The sequence below is a fragment of the Pan paniscus genome, chromosome X, assembly GCF_029289425.2.
Source record: "Pan paniscus chromosome X, NHGRI_mPanPan1-v2.0_pri, whole genome shotgun sequence".
NCBI classification, from domain to species: domain Eukaryota; kingdom Metazoa; phylum Chordata; class Mammalia; order Primates; family Hominidae; genus Pan; species Pan paniscus.
The window spans coordinates 120,157,838-120,173,772 of NC_073272.2; the positions used below are offsets into that span (position 1 = coordinate 120,157,838).

The 15,935-nt window shown below is 37.9% G+C and overlaps 1 protein-coding gene across 2 annotated transcripts; it reads left to right on the forward strand.

The window, feature by feature from the left end:
- Positions 1 to 959: 959 nt before the first annotated feature.
- MCTS1 (MCTS1 re-initiation and release factor) lies at positions 960 to 9,449 on the forward strand. 2 transcript variants are annotated; one of them, XM_003823136.7, is made up of 6 exons: positions 960 to 1,306; positions 2,466 to 2,618; positions 3,138 to 3,235; positions 5,285 to 5,418; positions 8,073 to 8,140; positions 9,245 to 9,449. In XM_003823136.7, the coding sequence occupies exons 1-6, from the start codon at positions 1,296 to 1,298 to the stop codon at positions 9,324 to 9,326; spliced, it is 546 nt and encodes a 181-aa protein (XP_003823184.1). In that variant the 5' UTR covers positions 960 to 1,295; the 3' UTR covers positions 9,327 to 9,449. The 2 variants fall into 2 exon arrangements, with proteins under 2 accessions (XP_003823184.1, XP_003823185.1); XM_003823137.8 differs by lacking the exon at positions 960 to 1,306 and adding an exon at positions 1,626 to 1,926.
- Positions 9,450 to 15,935: the final 6,486 nt, after the last annotated feature.

The following is a 15,935-nucleotide window of genomic DNA, read 5'->3' on the forward strand; positions in this document are numbered from 1 at the left end:
GGAAGTTGCAACTCCAATGAACCATGATCATGCCACTGCACTCCAGCCTAGGTGACAGAGTGAGATGCTGTCTCTAAAACAAAAAACAAAGTGAAACTCTTGATTGGCATAATTTTGTTTCTCTATCAGCTTTCTTTTTTAAAAAATTACATAAGTAAAACATGTCTCTTTAGCTATTATCTCTTAAATCAGATTACCTTCTGTAATAATTCTATGGGAATTATTCTACGGGAGCACAGTCATTCACGCCTGTAACCCCAGCACTTTGGGATGCCAAGGTGGGAGGACTGCTTGAGCCCAGGACTTTGCAACCAGCCTGGGCAACATAGACCCCGTCTCTACAAAAATAATAATAATAATAAAAATAAAAAAATTAACCGGGCATGATGGTGTGTGCCTGTAGTCCATGCTACTTGGGAGGCTGAAGTGGGAAGATCCCTTGAGCCAAGGAGGTAGAGGCTGCAGTGAGCCATGATAGCACCACCGCATTCAAGCCTGGGCAAGAGTGAGGCCCTGTCTCAATAAAAACCCGCAAAAAACTTTGGGAGCATCGTACGGTTGCAAGTGAATAAGGTTATAAGATAAAAAACAGGATGCTCAATTAAATTCAGCTAAACAAGCGCTGTATATTTTTAGTGTAAGTATATCCAAAATATTAATGAGGTATACTTACACGAAAACAAATATTCGTTGTTTACCTGAAATGCAAATTTAAATAGGCATCCTGTATTTTCATTTGCTAAACCTGGCAATCCTACCAGCACTTTAACATGAAGCCATGAGGGTTGCCTGGATCATGCTGGTAGGTAAGCACCAATCCATTCGGTTGCCTCAGACAGGACAGAAACCATTCCCTCTAAAAAAATCGTTTACTTTGACAATAGGTAGCAACGAAGCACGGAAGAATCTTGACCCTTTGAGGAACCCGTAACTGACGCAAGTGCCATAAATGCTACTTTGATTGATTCCCCGCCCCCTCCATTCTTCTCTTCCTGCAATTGCTCTATCACTTCTTCCCTCTCAAGTCCCGCCCTTTCAGCTACCTCCAACTGCTGAGGAACCGGTTGCCTAAAAGGAGCCGGCAAAAGCGCCTACGTGGAGTCCAGAGGAGCGGAAGTAGTCAGATTTGACTGAGAGCCGTAAAGCGCGGCTGGCTCTCGTTTTCCGGATAACGACTACAGCTCCGACTGTCAGTGCCGGCCTTCCTCGTGTGAGGGGATCTGCCGGACCCCTGCAAATTCAATTTCTTTCCCATTCCGGGCCCTTCCCTATCGTCGCCCCCTTCACCTTGGATCATGTTCAAGAAGTAAGGACATGCTGTGGCCTCCATCGGCTGCTCACAAAGGCGGTGGGGTGGGGGTGGGGAAGAGGGCGAGAGCTAAGATCCTCTTTCTCTCTCCCCCGCCCCTGCCATCCTGACTCCCTAAGGTTTTCTATAGTACTATGCTCTCACTCCCAACTTGAACACTTCTTTAAGCTTTCCATCCGTAGTCCTTAATTGGGTTTCAGTCCCTCCACTCCCATTGTTTTTTCTCCTTACCCCTCTTTCTCTTTTGCCCCCTCCCCCAATTCTGTCTCCATTCCTAGGGTTCTACCAATCACATCCGTGCACTGTGATTTAGAGGCATATTCTCTGTAGCTGAGAGGGGAGCCCTGCGCTCACTGCCATATGTTTATTAGTTATGAACTGAATAAAGGAAGGCTTGACTTCCTGGGTCATGGGAGTGAAGGAGTCTGGGTGACAGGAAGCAAGCGGCCTGTCATGTCTATTGCCTAGCTGCCAGATTAACCTTGCCTTGAAAATAACGATTGCCCCATAGGCTATTCAGTGTAAGGAAGACAAAAATTCCTTGGGAACCTACTAGTGGGTTTGCCTTCCAGATTTGGTAGACGCAAAAAGCAAAGGGGGAACATGGGCAAAGGAAGGTGGGTTTTGTGCATGAAATTTTGAGCAAAAACGAATAGGGATCTTAGAAATCATTATTATCATCACTTAAAAAAAATCTCAGCAGATTACATAGCCTAGCAGGGGCCGATTTTCTATGTTATGCTTGGGTTGGTCTTCTGTATCTCAAGAATTGAGGGTTTTGTTTTCTGATCTCAGGTTTTATTATTGGTGGGAGCCTGTGTTTCTTCCTGGGTAGAATTGAATAAGATTTTCCAGGAAAGGCATTTGTGTAGCTAATTACAGATTATGGTGCAAAGTATGTCTCATATTCCTCCCCCTAACCCCAGCTAATTGCTGTATACTTGACAGTTTATTTCAATATTGTATTAAGACATTGGTTTTGTGCTGGACAGAGTAAAAGGGAGATGGTATTTTTTTTTAAAAGAACAATTTATTTCATAATTAAGTATCTAAATACTTGGTTGGGAATAAATGACTAATTAGAACAGTACCTTTAGGTATTCTGATACCTCTACTTAGAAATGCCTTTTCTTTTCTTGCAAAAATTACTTGGCAGATTTGATGAAAAAGAAAATGTGTCCAACTGCATCCAGTTGAAAACTTCAGTTATTAAGGGTATTAAGAATCAATTGATAGAGCAATTTCCAGGTATTGAACCATGGCTTAATCAAATCATGCCTAAGAAAGATCCTGTCAAAATAGTCCGATGGTAAGTCTTTGTTTTTGTCTGTGTAAAGCTCGGTGTAGCTGAATATTTAATGATTAGATTGCACTCATACTAAATGGAATTATTTTCAGATTAACTATTGATAGATTAATAATGGGGTAGACACAGAATAACTCTAAAACTCCAATATTTGTATTTTCAAAGATTTTCTATGTCCCTGAAAAAATGTGGCTTTGTGTATTGATTGTTCTAGTAAAGAGTTAAATGTTTTAGTTCAGAGTTGGATTTAATTTATTTCAGTTTGTTGTTTAGAGAATTGTTTTATTGAATTACCTAACAATGGAATTAATAAAATGTGAAATAAAATTGGTTGTAGCAGGTAATATTTTTCTTTTTTTCTCTACTGGACTTGCATGATAGTAAAAACAATGTAAACAATATTTTTTGGCCAGGATTTTTACTGACTTTTTAAGAAAGTTTATCACTGTATATGCGTGTTTTATATTGTGAATTTTTGAAAGGAAATATCTAACTTGGTACTTTGTGACATTTGTCTTACAGCCATGAACATATAGAAATCCTTACAGTAAATGGAGAATTACTCTTTTTTAGACAAAGAGAAGGGCCTTTTTATCCAACCCTAAGATTACTTCACAAATGTAAGGTTTTTTTATTTTTATTTTTTGAAATTTTACTCCTATTGCAATATTCAAATGTAAAGTCTTGTAAGAAATATGCATTTAATCAGATAAGACACTGCTGGGGGAGAAAAACAGAAATATGCATTTGGGAATATTGAAAGACACAAAAAGAGTTTAGAGTGACTTCTGATAATTGACTCATTATTTATTAGTACTAGGTAATAATGGATGTAAAACTAAAACGAATGCCCATCTTGTGGTAAATCTGAAAAATGCAGATTCTCTCATGCATTCCAGAAAGCCCAAGAAAGATCATTTATTCATTCATTCAACAAATATTTATTGCCGGGCACGGAGGCTCACGCCTGTAATCCCAGCACTTTGGGAGGCCAAGGCGGGTGGATCACCTGAGGTCAGGAGTTCGAGACCAGCCTGGCCAACATGGTGAAACCCCGTCTCTACTAAACATACAAAAGTTAGCCGGGCGTGGTCACAGGTGCCTGTAATCCCAGCTACTCAGGAGGCTGAGGCAGGAGAATCACTTCAACCCGCGAGGCGGAGGTTGCAGTGAGCAGAGATCACGCCATTGCACTCTAGCCTGGGGAACAAGAGCGAGACTTAGTCTCAAAAAAAAAAAAAAAAAAAAAGACAAATATTTATTGAACTTACTATGTGCTAGGCACTCAGCTAGGTGCTGAGAATACAATGGGAAGCAAAGACATTGTCTCTGTCCTTAAGAAACTAATAGTCTAGTTTGGAGAATAAACAACAATTAGATAATTACACAAATATGTATTTACAAACTGTGATAAGCATTGTGAGCATTTTCATCTTTTATATTTGTATCTATTTGCCTAATAGAGAAAAGTCTATATATGGGAAAGCATTGACTAAGTGTCCTTCCATCCAGGTATTTCCTGTGATGTGTGTAAATGCATTTTTTTTTTAAATTGGGCTCTCTGTTACATAGTTTTTAAAAATTGATACGTCATAGCTGTACATTGTCTGCTGTTGTGGTGCCTGTATCCCCCACCACCTGTATATATTTATAATAGTTGTACATATTTTAGGGGTACATGTGATATTTGATACCTTTATACAGCGTGTAATGATCAAATCAGGGTAATTAGGGTATCTGTCACCTCAAACATTTATCTTTGTGTTGAGAAGATTACAATTCTTCTAGCTATTTTGAAATATAGAGTAAATCATTGCTAAATATAATTTCCTTATTGTACTCTCGAATACTAGAACTTATCGACCTGTATTTTTATACCCCTTAACCAACTTCTCCTCATCCCCTTGTAGTTTTTTTTTAAATTAACAGGCTTTTATTTTTTAGAGCAGTTTTAGGTTTCCAGAAGAAGTAAGCAGAAAGAACAGAGTTCCCTCTCCCCAGTTCAGATTCCCCTATGAATAACATCTTGTTTTGGAATGATACATTTGTAACAATTGAACCAGCATTGATACATTATTATTAACGCAAGTCCTTAGTTTACATTAGGGTTTACTCTTTGTATTCTACAGTTTTATGGTTTTTCCCAAATACATAATGTCAAGTATCTACTGTTAAAGTATCATACAGAATGGTTTTACTGCCCTAACATCCTTTGTGCTCCACCTATTCATCCTTCCTCCCCCCACTTCCCCAACCCCAGGTAACCACTGATCTTTTTAATCGTTTTTTTACTCTGCGTTTTTCACTTAACATTATATCACAAAAATTTCCCAGGGCATATTAAGTAGTCTCCAAAAACCATAGTTTTGAAATTACGGTTTTTGGAGAATACTTGGGAGGCTGAGGCGGGAAGATTGCATGAGTCCAAGAGTTCAAGGTTATTGTGAGGTATTGATTGCTCCACTGTACTCCAGCCTGGGTGGCAGAGCAAGACCCTGTCTCAAAAAAACAAACAAAAAAGATTACCAATTTGGTAAACAAATGATAGTGTTTCAGAGTTTTCTTTTGTATCTGTCAGATTAATTTGGGGAAATACTGTTCAGATCCTTTGCCTTTTTCTGTTGAGTCATTAGTCTTATTATTAATATATTGTATTTCTTTTCTTATAGATCCTTTTATCCTGCCACACCAGCAGGTTGATAAAGGAGCCATCAAATTTGTACTCAGTGGAGCAAATATCATGTGTCCAGGCTTAACTTCTCCTGGAGCTAAGCTTTACCCTGCTGCAGTAGATACCATTGTTGTATCCTTCCCAGGCTAAAACTGCTGAAAAATGTATTCATTGTGCTCTTATCATTACTGTGAAAGGTGTACCATCCAAGAGAACATTAGATGTACTTTTTTGAAGGTTACTGTTACTCTTATCTCATGCCTTTCTGGTTACATTTGAAGTTGTACAAAGTAATTTTATTTGTTGCTACTAAATTATCTCATCTTAGGTCGTTTCTTAGAAGTTAAATGAGAACAAGTTACAGAAGAGTCTCAGCTGCATTTCAGCCCAGTCAGGGCCTACTGTTATCAGACTTAGGACACAATAGGGAATTCTTGATTACTAGGGGAAAGGATATAGATGATATAATTGGATCAGCTTTTTGGATATCAACTTGCCACTGTAATGTTCATTTTGACTTACTGACATACGTTGGAGTGAAAGCTCTCAAAAGGGAAAAGAATTTAGGCACCAGGTATAGGTATCTCTTACCAAGCAACAATTTTGTGTTAGGAGTGAATAGTGGGAAATATTGGCAACCTCCAACTTTTATTTTGAAAATTAACTATTTGAAAAGTTGAGTTTGGGGGCCTCAGAGCACGTTTTCTCAAAGAGAAATGTCAGAGTCCCAGATGGTCCTTAAAGATCGATTCAACTCATGACATAGCTGAATAATTCGGCATTATTTCCATTTCTACCATGCTGTTTCAGCTATTTTCTGGATTAAATAGATTTTTGTGACTATTCTGGACAGGAGAACATCTTCTCCTTTATCATAGCTAAAGTAGCCATTTGCCTCGGGTATAGAAAAGGAATGGTACTTGGTGGGAATAGGGAAACTACTTTTAGAGTGTGTTTATCTTATTTTAGTTTTTGAGATGGAGTCTCGCTCTGTTGCCCAAGCTGGAGTGCAGTGGCACGATCTTGTCTCACTGCAACATCTGCCTCCTGGGTTCAAGCAATTCTCCTGCCTCAGCCCCTCGAGTAGCTGAGGTTACAGGCACCCACTACCACGCCCAGCTCATTTTTGTGTTTTTAGTAGAGACAGGGTTTCACCATGTTGGTCAGGCTGGTCTCAAACTCCTGACCTCAGGTGATCCACCCCCTTTGGCCTCCCAAAGTGCTGGGATTACAGGTGTGAGCCACCACACCTGGCCAGGGGTGTGTTTAAGAAGAATAAGAAAAAAAAATGATATTCTCTGTTGGGGCAGTTATAGCGAAGAGGTAGTATAAGTAGTATGTTTATATTCTAGGAACAGCTTATGTTGACATGCTTTTTACCTAATAGGTGCTCACATATTTGGAACACTGAGTGAATTGAAAATCAAGGGAGAAAAGTGAGGACGGGTTTTTTGTTGTTGTTGTTTGTTTTTAATATTTATTAAGTGTTGGTAAATTTATAGTTCTGGAGTTAACCTTGAATGGAAAATTTCCTTAGTACCTAGTCTTTACTTTTAAAAATAATTTTTATTTTGAAACAGTTACAGATTTAGAGAAAGTTGTAAAACAAAAAAATGGTACAGAGAGGTCTTGTGTACCCTGAATCTTGACTTTTTAAAATATGTACTGCAGTGTTTAACATTCCAGAAACTTCAAATGTTAACCAAGACCACTCTGGTTTTTCTAGAAAGGTTGAAACTGTTATATCAGGCTCTTAAAGATAGACTGGGAATTTACCTATTATTTTAAAACAGCCTTTACATAAAACCACCATTCAGGCCGGGTGTGGTGGCTCATGCCTGTAATCCCAGCACTTTAGGAGGCTGAGGCGGGCAGATCACCTGAGGTCAGGAGTTCGAGACAAGCCTGGCCAACATGGCGAAACCCTGTCTATACTAAAAATACAAAAATTAGCCGGGTGGGGTGGCATGTGCCTGTAATCCCATCTACTAGGGAGGTTGAGGCAGGAGAATTGCTTGAACTCAGGAGGCGGAGGTTGCAGTGAGCTGAGATCATGCCACTGCACTCCAGCCGGGTGACAAAGCAAGACTCCATCTCAAAAAAACAAACAGCCGGCTATGGTGGCTCACGCCTATAATGCCACCACTTTGGGAGGCTGAGGCAGGCGGATCATGAGGTCAGGAGTTCAAGACCAGCCTGGCCAACATGGTGAAATCCCGTCTCTACTAAAAATACAAAAATTAGCTGGGTGTGGTGGCACACGCCTGTAGCACCAGCTACTCGGGAGGCTGAGGCAGGAGAATTGCTTGAACCTGGGAGGCAGAGGTTGCAGTGAGCCAAGACTGCCATTGCACTCCAGCCTGGGCAACAGAGTGAGACTCTGTCTCAAGAACAAACAAAAATCCCCACTAGTCAGTGATCAGAATAATTAATCAGAACAATTAATATTTATTGATTTCACAGTTTTTAGTATTTATGTGCAAGAAATTTTACTCCTTTTTTTGTGTGACTTATTCTGGTTTTGTTAGCATGGGGTTATAGTATTAACATTTGACTTGAAAGAAAAGGGGTTATTAGATTTATTCATTTAGCATTTACTGAGTATTTACAGTGTACCCACAGACTCTGCTAGGTCTCTGCTCTCAAGGAGTTAATGGTCTAGGAGAAGACACAAGAGGGGTTCCAAGTGGCTTAACTAGTAACATGATCATTATTTGACACCCTTTCCTTGATGGGGAGGCCCCAAGGCATTTTGATAAATAGTTTTCTTAGCTGTGTTCTTTCAGGCTATCATGGCAGAAGGAAAACAGCATGCTCTATGTGTTGGAGTCATGAAGATGTCTGCAGAAGACATGTAAGTCTTACTTTAGGCCCCCTTAACTTTTGATATATGGGTAACCAACCCAGGAAGCATCAGAATTACAGGCGAAATTTGCTATCATGCATACCACATTACACAAATATCCAAGCACAGAAGCTTCATTTCTGATATTTCCTAACACTTAGGAAGCCAACGAAACCTATTTTGTCTTCAGGATTGTAGTCTTTCTTAAGCACTGAAAAGAACCCATGTGCCAACACAGCTGTTTTATATGTGTGTACGTGGTACTTTAGGAATCTTATTTAGTATCATTTAAATTGGGGGAGGAGGGAAGATGTTTTACTGCTAGCTTCATTTTATTTATTTTTATTTTTATTTTTTTAAGTTTTTTTTGAGATGGAGTCTCACTCTGTTGCCCAGGCTGGAGTGCAGTGGCGTGATCCCGCCTCACTGCAACCTCTGCCTCCCAGGTTCAAGCGATTCTTGTGCCTCAGCCTTCCAAGTAGTTGGGATTACAGGTGTGCGCCATAATGTCCAGCTAATTTTTGTATTTTTAGTAGAGATGGGGTTTCACCATGTTGGCCAGGCCAGTCTCGAACTCCGGACCTCAAGTGATCCACCCACCTCGGCCTCCCAAAGTGTTGGGATTACAGGTGTGAGCCACTGCACCTGGTCATTACTGCTAGTTTTAAAAACAGTGATATATCTCACCACCACACAGTATCTTATATTCTGACCTGGTAGTACAAGAAATGTAGAATATTTAGAGAACTAGTAAAGATATATTATCAAAACATAGGCAGTATATTTAAAAATTTTAGAACCCATTTGATGACCAAATTAGTGGTATTAATTTTGTTTCAGGGTTAATGTAGCACTTTGATATTCCCCTAGTCTTGTGACATTGTTACTCTGGTTCTATAGACCCACTAGTTAGATCACTAAAATCACTTTTAGATATGAGCTGCCACAGAGTAATGTAGTTTAATATAAACAACAATGTAATTGTGATGTCAATAAGTTCTTTACTTGTGGCTTAATAATTAAAAAATAACAATATACTTTGAATTATATTTATCACGAGTAAGACTATAAAATGCATAAAAGTATGTTTATGTGTTTTTTTTCCTTCTACAGTGAGAAAGTCAACAAAGGAATTGGCATTGAAAATATCCATTATTTAAATGATGGGCTGTGGCATATGAAGACATATAAATGAGCCTCAGAAGGAATGCACTTGGGCTAAATATGGATATTGTGCTGTATCTGTGTTTGTGTCTGTGTGTGACAGCATGAAGATAATGCCTGTGGTTATGCTGAATAAATTCACCAGATGCTAAAATTCTGTTAGCTTCAGAAATTATTTTAAGTTTTCTTAAACTCAAGTTAAAATTGGGTAGCAAACTTGGACATTAAAAGGTATCTGGTAAGTAAGCAAACTCATACAACTAATGTCCTTTCTTAGGCTAATGATATAAGAGTGAAGAGCAGGACTTGGTCAATGGATTGCCATTTTATGGTAGACCTCTAGAGAAACTGTCTAGTTAAATGGGGCTAGAAACTAGACTAGGAATTTTATTCTATTACTCCAGGGGACCCAGCAGTGCTCATTCTCGTGTGTGTGTGTGTGTTTGTGTGTGTGTGTTTTGTTGATTGCTTTTTTAAAAAAAACTTCAATGGAAAATTCTAAACATATTAAGAAGTCTGGAGAATAGTATAATGGACCTCTCCATATCCATCACCCAGTTTCAGTTTATGGTCAGTCTTATTTCATCTATACCTCAATTATTTCTCCCCACCCCCCAATTATTTTGAAGCAAATCCCAGACATCCTATCATTTCATCCATAACTACTTTATTCTTTTTTTTTTTTTTTGAAACAGGGTCTTGCTCTGTTGCCCAGGCTGGAGTGCAGTGGTATGATCTTGGCTCACTGTAACCTCCACCTCCCGGGTTCAAGCGATTCTTGTGCCTCAGCCTCCTGAGTAGCTGGGATTACAGGCACGTGCCACCATGCCCGGCTAATTTTGTATTTTTGGTAGAGATGGGGTTTCGCTATGTTGGCCAGACTAGTCTTGAACTCTTGGCCTCAAGTGATCCGTCCCCCTCTGCCTCCCAAAGTGCTGGGATTACAGGCATGAGCCACCGTGCCCAGCTAATTTTTATATATTTTATAGTTGGCCAGGCTGGTCTTGAACTCCTGGCCTCAAGTGATCAGCCTCCCAAAGTGCTGGGATTATAGGCATGAGTCACCATGCCTGGCGTCATAACTACTTTAGTATGTATCTTTAAAAATTAGAAAAACCCCACAATACCATTATCACACCTAAAAAGTTGAACTGTTTCTTAATATGATCAACTGTCTAGACTGTTAATTCTCTTTAACTGTTGGTTTGCTTGAAATAGGTACCACACAAGGTTCATACATTGCATTTGGTTGTTATTTATTGAAGTCTGTTTAATTTATAAGTTACCTTTTCTTTTCCCCCTTAAATTATTTAAGAAATCTAGTTGTTTTGTCTTTAAAGTTTCCACACATATTCTGGATTTTGTTGATTGTATCACTGTGAAGTCATTAACTTGTTTTTATGCCTCCTGTATATCCTGTAAACAAATAAGATTGATCAGATTCAGGTTCAGTTTTTTTAGTGCCTTCTTTTGAGTAAAGTCATACCAAACAGATGCCCAGAACATCTGGATTTGGGTCCCTACTAGACTCCTTAAATAATGTATATCTTCTATAAGTGGAATATAAGGGACATGGACCTGCTTTAGTAAGAACAGTAATCTGTTTGGGGAGTTAAAAGAGCAGTTGTGGATTTATTTATTGATAAAGACCATTTTTCTTCCTAATAACCTTGCTGTTATTCTAGTGTCTTAGCCATCTTCATTTGGTTGTTTACCAATATATGACATGTGATTTTATTTTTCAGATGGATACAGACATATACAAGATTGTGGTGACCTGTGTTACAGTTAGAAGTTGGTGAGAAAGGTGAGGGTGGATAGCAAAAAGAGAGAGATCATTTGGCTGGCTGTTCCAGCTGGGTCTCCCAGGATGTAACATAGGTGGACATAGATCCAGGGTCTGACCCTCAGCTTGAGAAACCATTTCCCACTGATGAAACTTGAGAGACTTGGAGATTCCCCAGTTAGAATATAAATGTATTAATTCATAGTGATAGGTCTGCCTATGGTAAACAATTAGGAAACAGGAAGTTACTTGGTAAACACAGGTATGAGCAAAGGAAGATTGATAAATTGGGGTAATATTTCAGTTGTGCTGAGGTAAGACTTGGAGAATTTTTCCTGCTTCATCATTAATTAGAATGCTTATCTCTGCCAAAATCTCATCTCTTTCCTAGCCCATAGAGGTGCCCTGATATTTTATTTCCTATATCCTTTTCAAGTTCCATGTAGTTTTCCTTATGTTATGACAGTTTTATTCTGCAGCTTACCATATTATTTATTCCTGGTCCACGAAAGTATAAATAGTCTCATCAGGAACTCATTTGTAAGTCATCTCCCAGGGAGGTTTCTTCAACAGATAGTTTCATTTTTTGCTGACTTACTGGCTTCAAATTCAGATGTCTCCCTATTTGGGGGAGGAGGCACCCTATTTGAGGCCTGTAGCTCCTTATGTTCTTAAAAAGAATATACAAGTCATTTATGTCAGAATCAAACTTTGAACCTTTATTTTTGTTGCTAAGAGAATGTTTTTTGACCAAGACTGCCTATGGAGTATTAGCAAAGCACACATATACATACATTAGAGAAGTAAAAACTTTTAATAGCTTGGTTTTTGAAATAATTCATCTTTGTGTCTAACCACTGTTACAGTGGGTGTAAGGAACACTTTTTAAATATTCAACATCAACATCTGTGCTTGTTTTTCTACTGTGCTGAGGTACACTGTGTTGCCTTGGTGATATGGACTAAATATGTATGTTCTCTGCTTCCCCTGGGTCTGAGGCCTCTGCTCATCACTGTTAATCAGGGATGTCACTCTACATGTGTGATCCTTGTCATTTTCTAAACATTAGGTCATACATGAAAGGCAATTCAAAGAGATTAAACTAGCAGATGTGTCAGCATCTTTAGATACTGTGCTTAATGGAAACTTAGTTTACCTATATTCGTGAGAATAGGAATACAGGGATAGAGAGCCTGCTTCTCTCAGGCAGTGTGTCTTTAGTTCATTTTTAGTTTCAAAATTAAGTTTGTGTCAAACCAACCTACAATCTAGTAACTTGTGTATTGGACTCACTTTTACTCAGACAAGGTCAGTTCAGCTCAATAGGTATTTATTGAGTATCTACTAGGTTCTAAGTGACGTGGCATGAAGATGAATAATACAGAAGTAGCCCTTGCTTTTAAGGAGCTTCCAATCTATTGAGTAAAGAAAATTTACATTTTAAATAATCTGGGTAATGGTGACAGCCCAATACTAATATGTAAAGCCAGTAGGAATGTACTAATCCTTTTCCAATTTTAGTCATCAAAAATTGTAAATTACAAATGAACTAAATGTAGTAATATTCCATAGATTGTATCCAATGTGAGGGTAAAAAAAAATCCCAGATGTCTTGGAGTTGCCGTGATTCAGCATCCCAACTCAGATGATTGTCCTGTTGTCCAGTGACATAATGGCCTGATCAGTTCTCTTCTAGCAGACTGTCTGTTATGGTGGTTTGGTAGTGGTCTGTTGGGAAGCTGCATTTTTCCTTTTCTGTTTTTATGCTCTGGACCCCAAACAAAAACAGCTGGATTTATCCCATGGGTAGTCATGAACATTTCCAATTTGAGGGATTTTATATTCCCCAAACAGAAGGTTATATGGCATATATCAAATAATAATGATATCCAGCCAGGTTCCCCGTCGTACACAAATCAGTAACTGAAGATACAGTATTTCTAAGTATAATACTTCAGAGGAAGAGATAAGAATTACAATTCACTAAATTCGTGGAGGTGTTTCATTATAATAAATATGTCACTTATTAATAATGTAGCAATTATATATTAATGGAAATATGAATGTATGCCCAAGCAAAATGTCATAAATATTTTAACTTTGTTTATCTAGGTTCCTTAATTTTGAGACTATAATTATCAAGGCTCTTCAAGAAACTCAAAATGATTCTAATTTCTAAGGAGTATGCACTAAAACTGATATATAATGAAAGAAAAACAGTGAAAATGTATGCATCAGTTTCTAAAGAAATCATACTTGTCATTGTAGAGATTGATGCATGTAAATTAAATATATTATACATTTTTATACTTGTATGTATTTTATACTTTGTATGAATACTTTTATTACACTTTTTAAGGCAGGTAAAAGAATGAGTAGATGTTATCAACTATAACAACAATTTGTTGAATACTGTGTTAAAACCAAGTAAAGGACCACAACTCCACGAGATCAGGAATGAATGAAGAAAATTGAGGGCCAGTTTTTAAATCATTGTTGAGACTATTAGGTTCATCTGTCTGTTTAAGAGTCTGGCCTTAGGGAATATAATTTATGCATGTAAAAAAATACAGGAGATGATTCACTGGAATTTCTCTTAATAATACCATGTTCATTAAGAATAGGTCATTGGGAGGAAAAATAAATAACATCTGAACTCATTAGTATAATTAATACTTGCCTCTTAGAATGAAAATTAAAGAACTCCAAATTTTAGCCTTGAATACTTTGAGAAATAAAAGATGAGTTAGTGAAATAATTTCTACTTAAAATCTTAGTTGTTACAGAGAATGACATGCCTCACTATTAATGTCCAATTCTAATTAAATGGATTGTTTTAGAAATGTATTTGTGAAATATAGCAAACATAGCTAGTCATACTAACAGGTGAAAACTGATATTTCAAATGACTAAATAGACTTAAGATTAGAGGAAGGTAGGAAAAGGTGTGCAACTAACAGAAGCAGTTAACCAAAAAATGAGCTTCAGGCATCAGTCTTATTTGGAAGACTGTAAATCAACAGGCTAACGTTCAAAATATGGCAGACATCTTAATATCAATATATGCTAAATTGGTTTATCTTTAGGCAGAAACAGAAAGCAAAAAATTAAACTCATCCAACTCATACATTTGTTGTTGTTGTTGTTGTTGTTGTTTTTGAGATGGAGTCTTGCTTCATTGCCCAGGCTGGAGTGCAATGGCACGATCTCGGCTCCCTGCAACCTCTGTCTTCCGGTTCAAGCGATTCTCCTGCCTCAGCCTCCCGAGTAGCTGGGATCCCATGCGTGTGCCACCACACCTAGCTAATTTTTGTATTTTTAGTAGAGACAGGGTTTCACCATGTTGGCCAGGCTGGTCTCAAACTCCTGACCTCAGGGGATGCACCCGCCTTGGCCTCCCAAAGTGCTGGGATTACAGGTGTGAACCACCACACCCGACCCAACTAATACATTTTTAAAATCCCATTTTAAAAGTAAAACCACAGTTTTCATATAACAAATGTTATTGCTCTTCATTTCATTCTCCAATTTTAAAATGCTTTACTTTCAGCCAATATGTGAATATAGGAGACTTCAAAGGCATAATCAATTACTCCCTTAAAGTTCATTATAAGTGTTCTCAGAACTCTACCACCTAGAATTTAAAGACGGGAAGATTTACTTTATAATTTTAATTTCTTATCACGAGACTCGATTGTCAATAACTGTTAACGTCCATTTAATAATCTATGGTGAAATAGGTAATTTCTTCTTATTTTCACAAGCGTGTGAGTAAAAGACTGGGTTTTAAGCAATAAATCATTTGTTCTAACTAAGCACATGCTTGGAAAAAGTGCTATTTTTCCAAACGTATGCCTTGAAAACAAATACAATTCAATTGCCTTTTTGGTTCATGGGAAGCCATACTGCGGTGGCTTCCAAGGTTGGCCAACCTGTTTTTATTCTTACCACCTCTTTCAAAAAGGGATGTTGTCTTTGTCCCCAAATTCTGGTGTTGTCCTATGCTGATGCATAATGAAGCCCTGAGGCTTGGAAACTTGCAAACCAATAAGATGATTTAATGATGAAACTGCATGTCAGTTTGACACTGTCTATTAATAGTCCTTGAGTGAGCTTAAATTTGAGACACTTTTAAAAGCAGCATGTAGTTCCAGTTTTGCTTCCCTTATCAGTGGAGCTTGAGATGTCTGTTCCTGCCGACTGATGTTTTAACAAATTTTTAGTTTCTCATGATGTGAAAGATTTTTGTATGCACGTCTTAGTCTGGATACTGTTTTCATTAGTTCTAATGCTGCTGCATGCAAATTTTGTTTAAAACCAAAATTGACTCTTCACATCTGGACTAGATTGGACATGGTGAGGAGGCTGGAAGGAAAGTCCTTTTTGCTCGGTAGGCTCTGGACAGCTTTCTTAGAGTTGACTTATCCAGGATTAAGAAAAAGTTTTCTTTTGCGTGACTAAATTCTTTCCACAGTTTGCTTGTGTAAGCATTTTAGATTTAAGCAAGTTCAACTTGAAATATATTTGAATATAAAGTAGAAACAGCTTCATTTAATGGGATAATAGCAATCTCTAACCCATCAAATTAATATCTACTAAATAGCTTCCAAAAAGCACTGACTGGAAAATATTTTTCACTAGCATGGCTTTATTCAGTTTCAAAAACAGTAGGGGCTAAAATGTTTGGACATTTATCCTGCATTTATTTTGTGTTTCACAAGGTTAAAATTTTGTATTTTGTAAAGTGTCTGAAAAGGAGTCCACAAAGTATTTCTGCTTTCTTGCTCCTGAATGCAAAGGTCTGAGAGAAGGCACATCCTCATTAGCTTCTGGGTGTTGTCAAACCCAATCCTC

Coding starts and splice junctions, on each gene's coding strand:
- MCTS1 (XM_003823137.8), top strand. Junction 3,236..5,284: donor CCTAAGATTACTTCACAAAT/GTAAGGTTTTTT, acceptor CTTTTCTTATAG/ATCCTTTTATCCTGCCACAC. Junction 8,141..9,244: donor AAGATGTCTGCAGAAGACAT/GTAAGTCTTACT, acceptor TTCCTTCTACAG/TGAGAAAGTCAACAAAGGAA.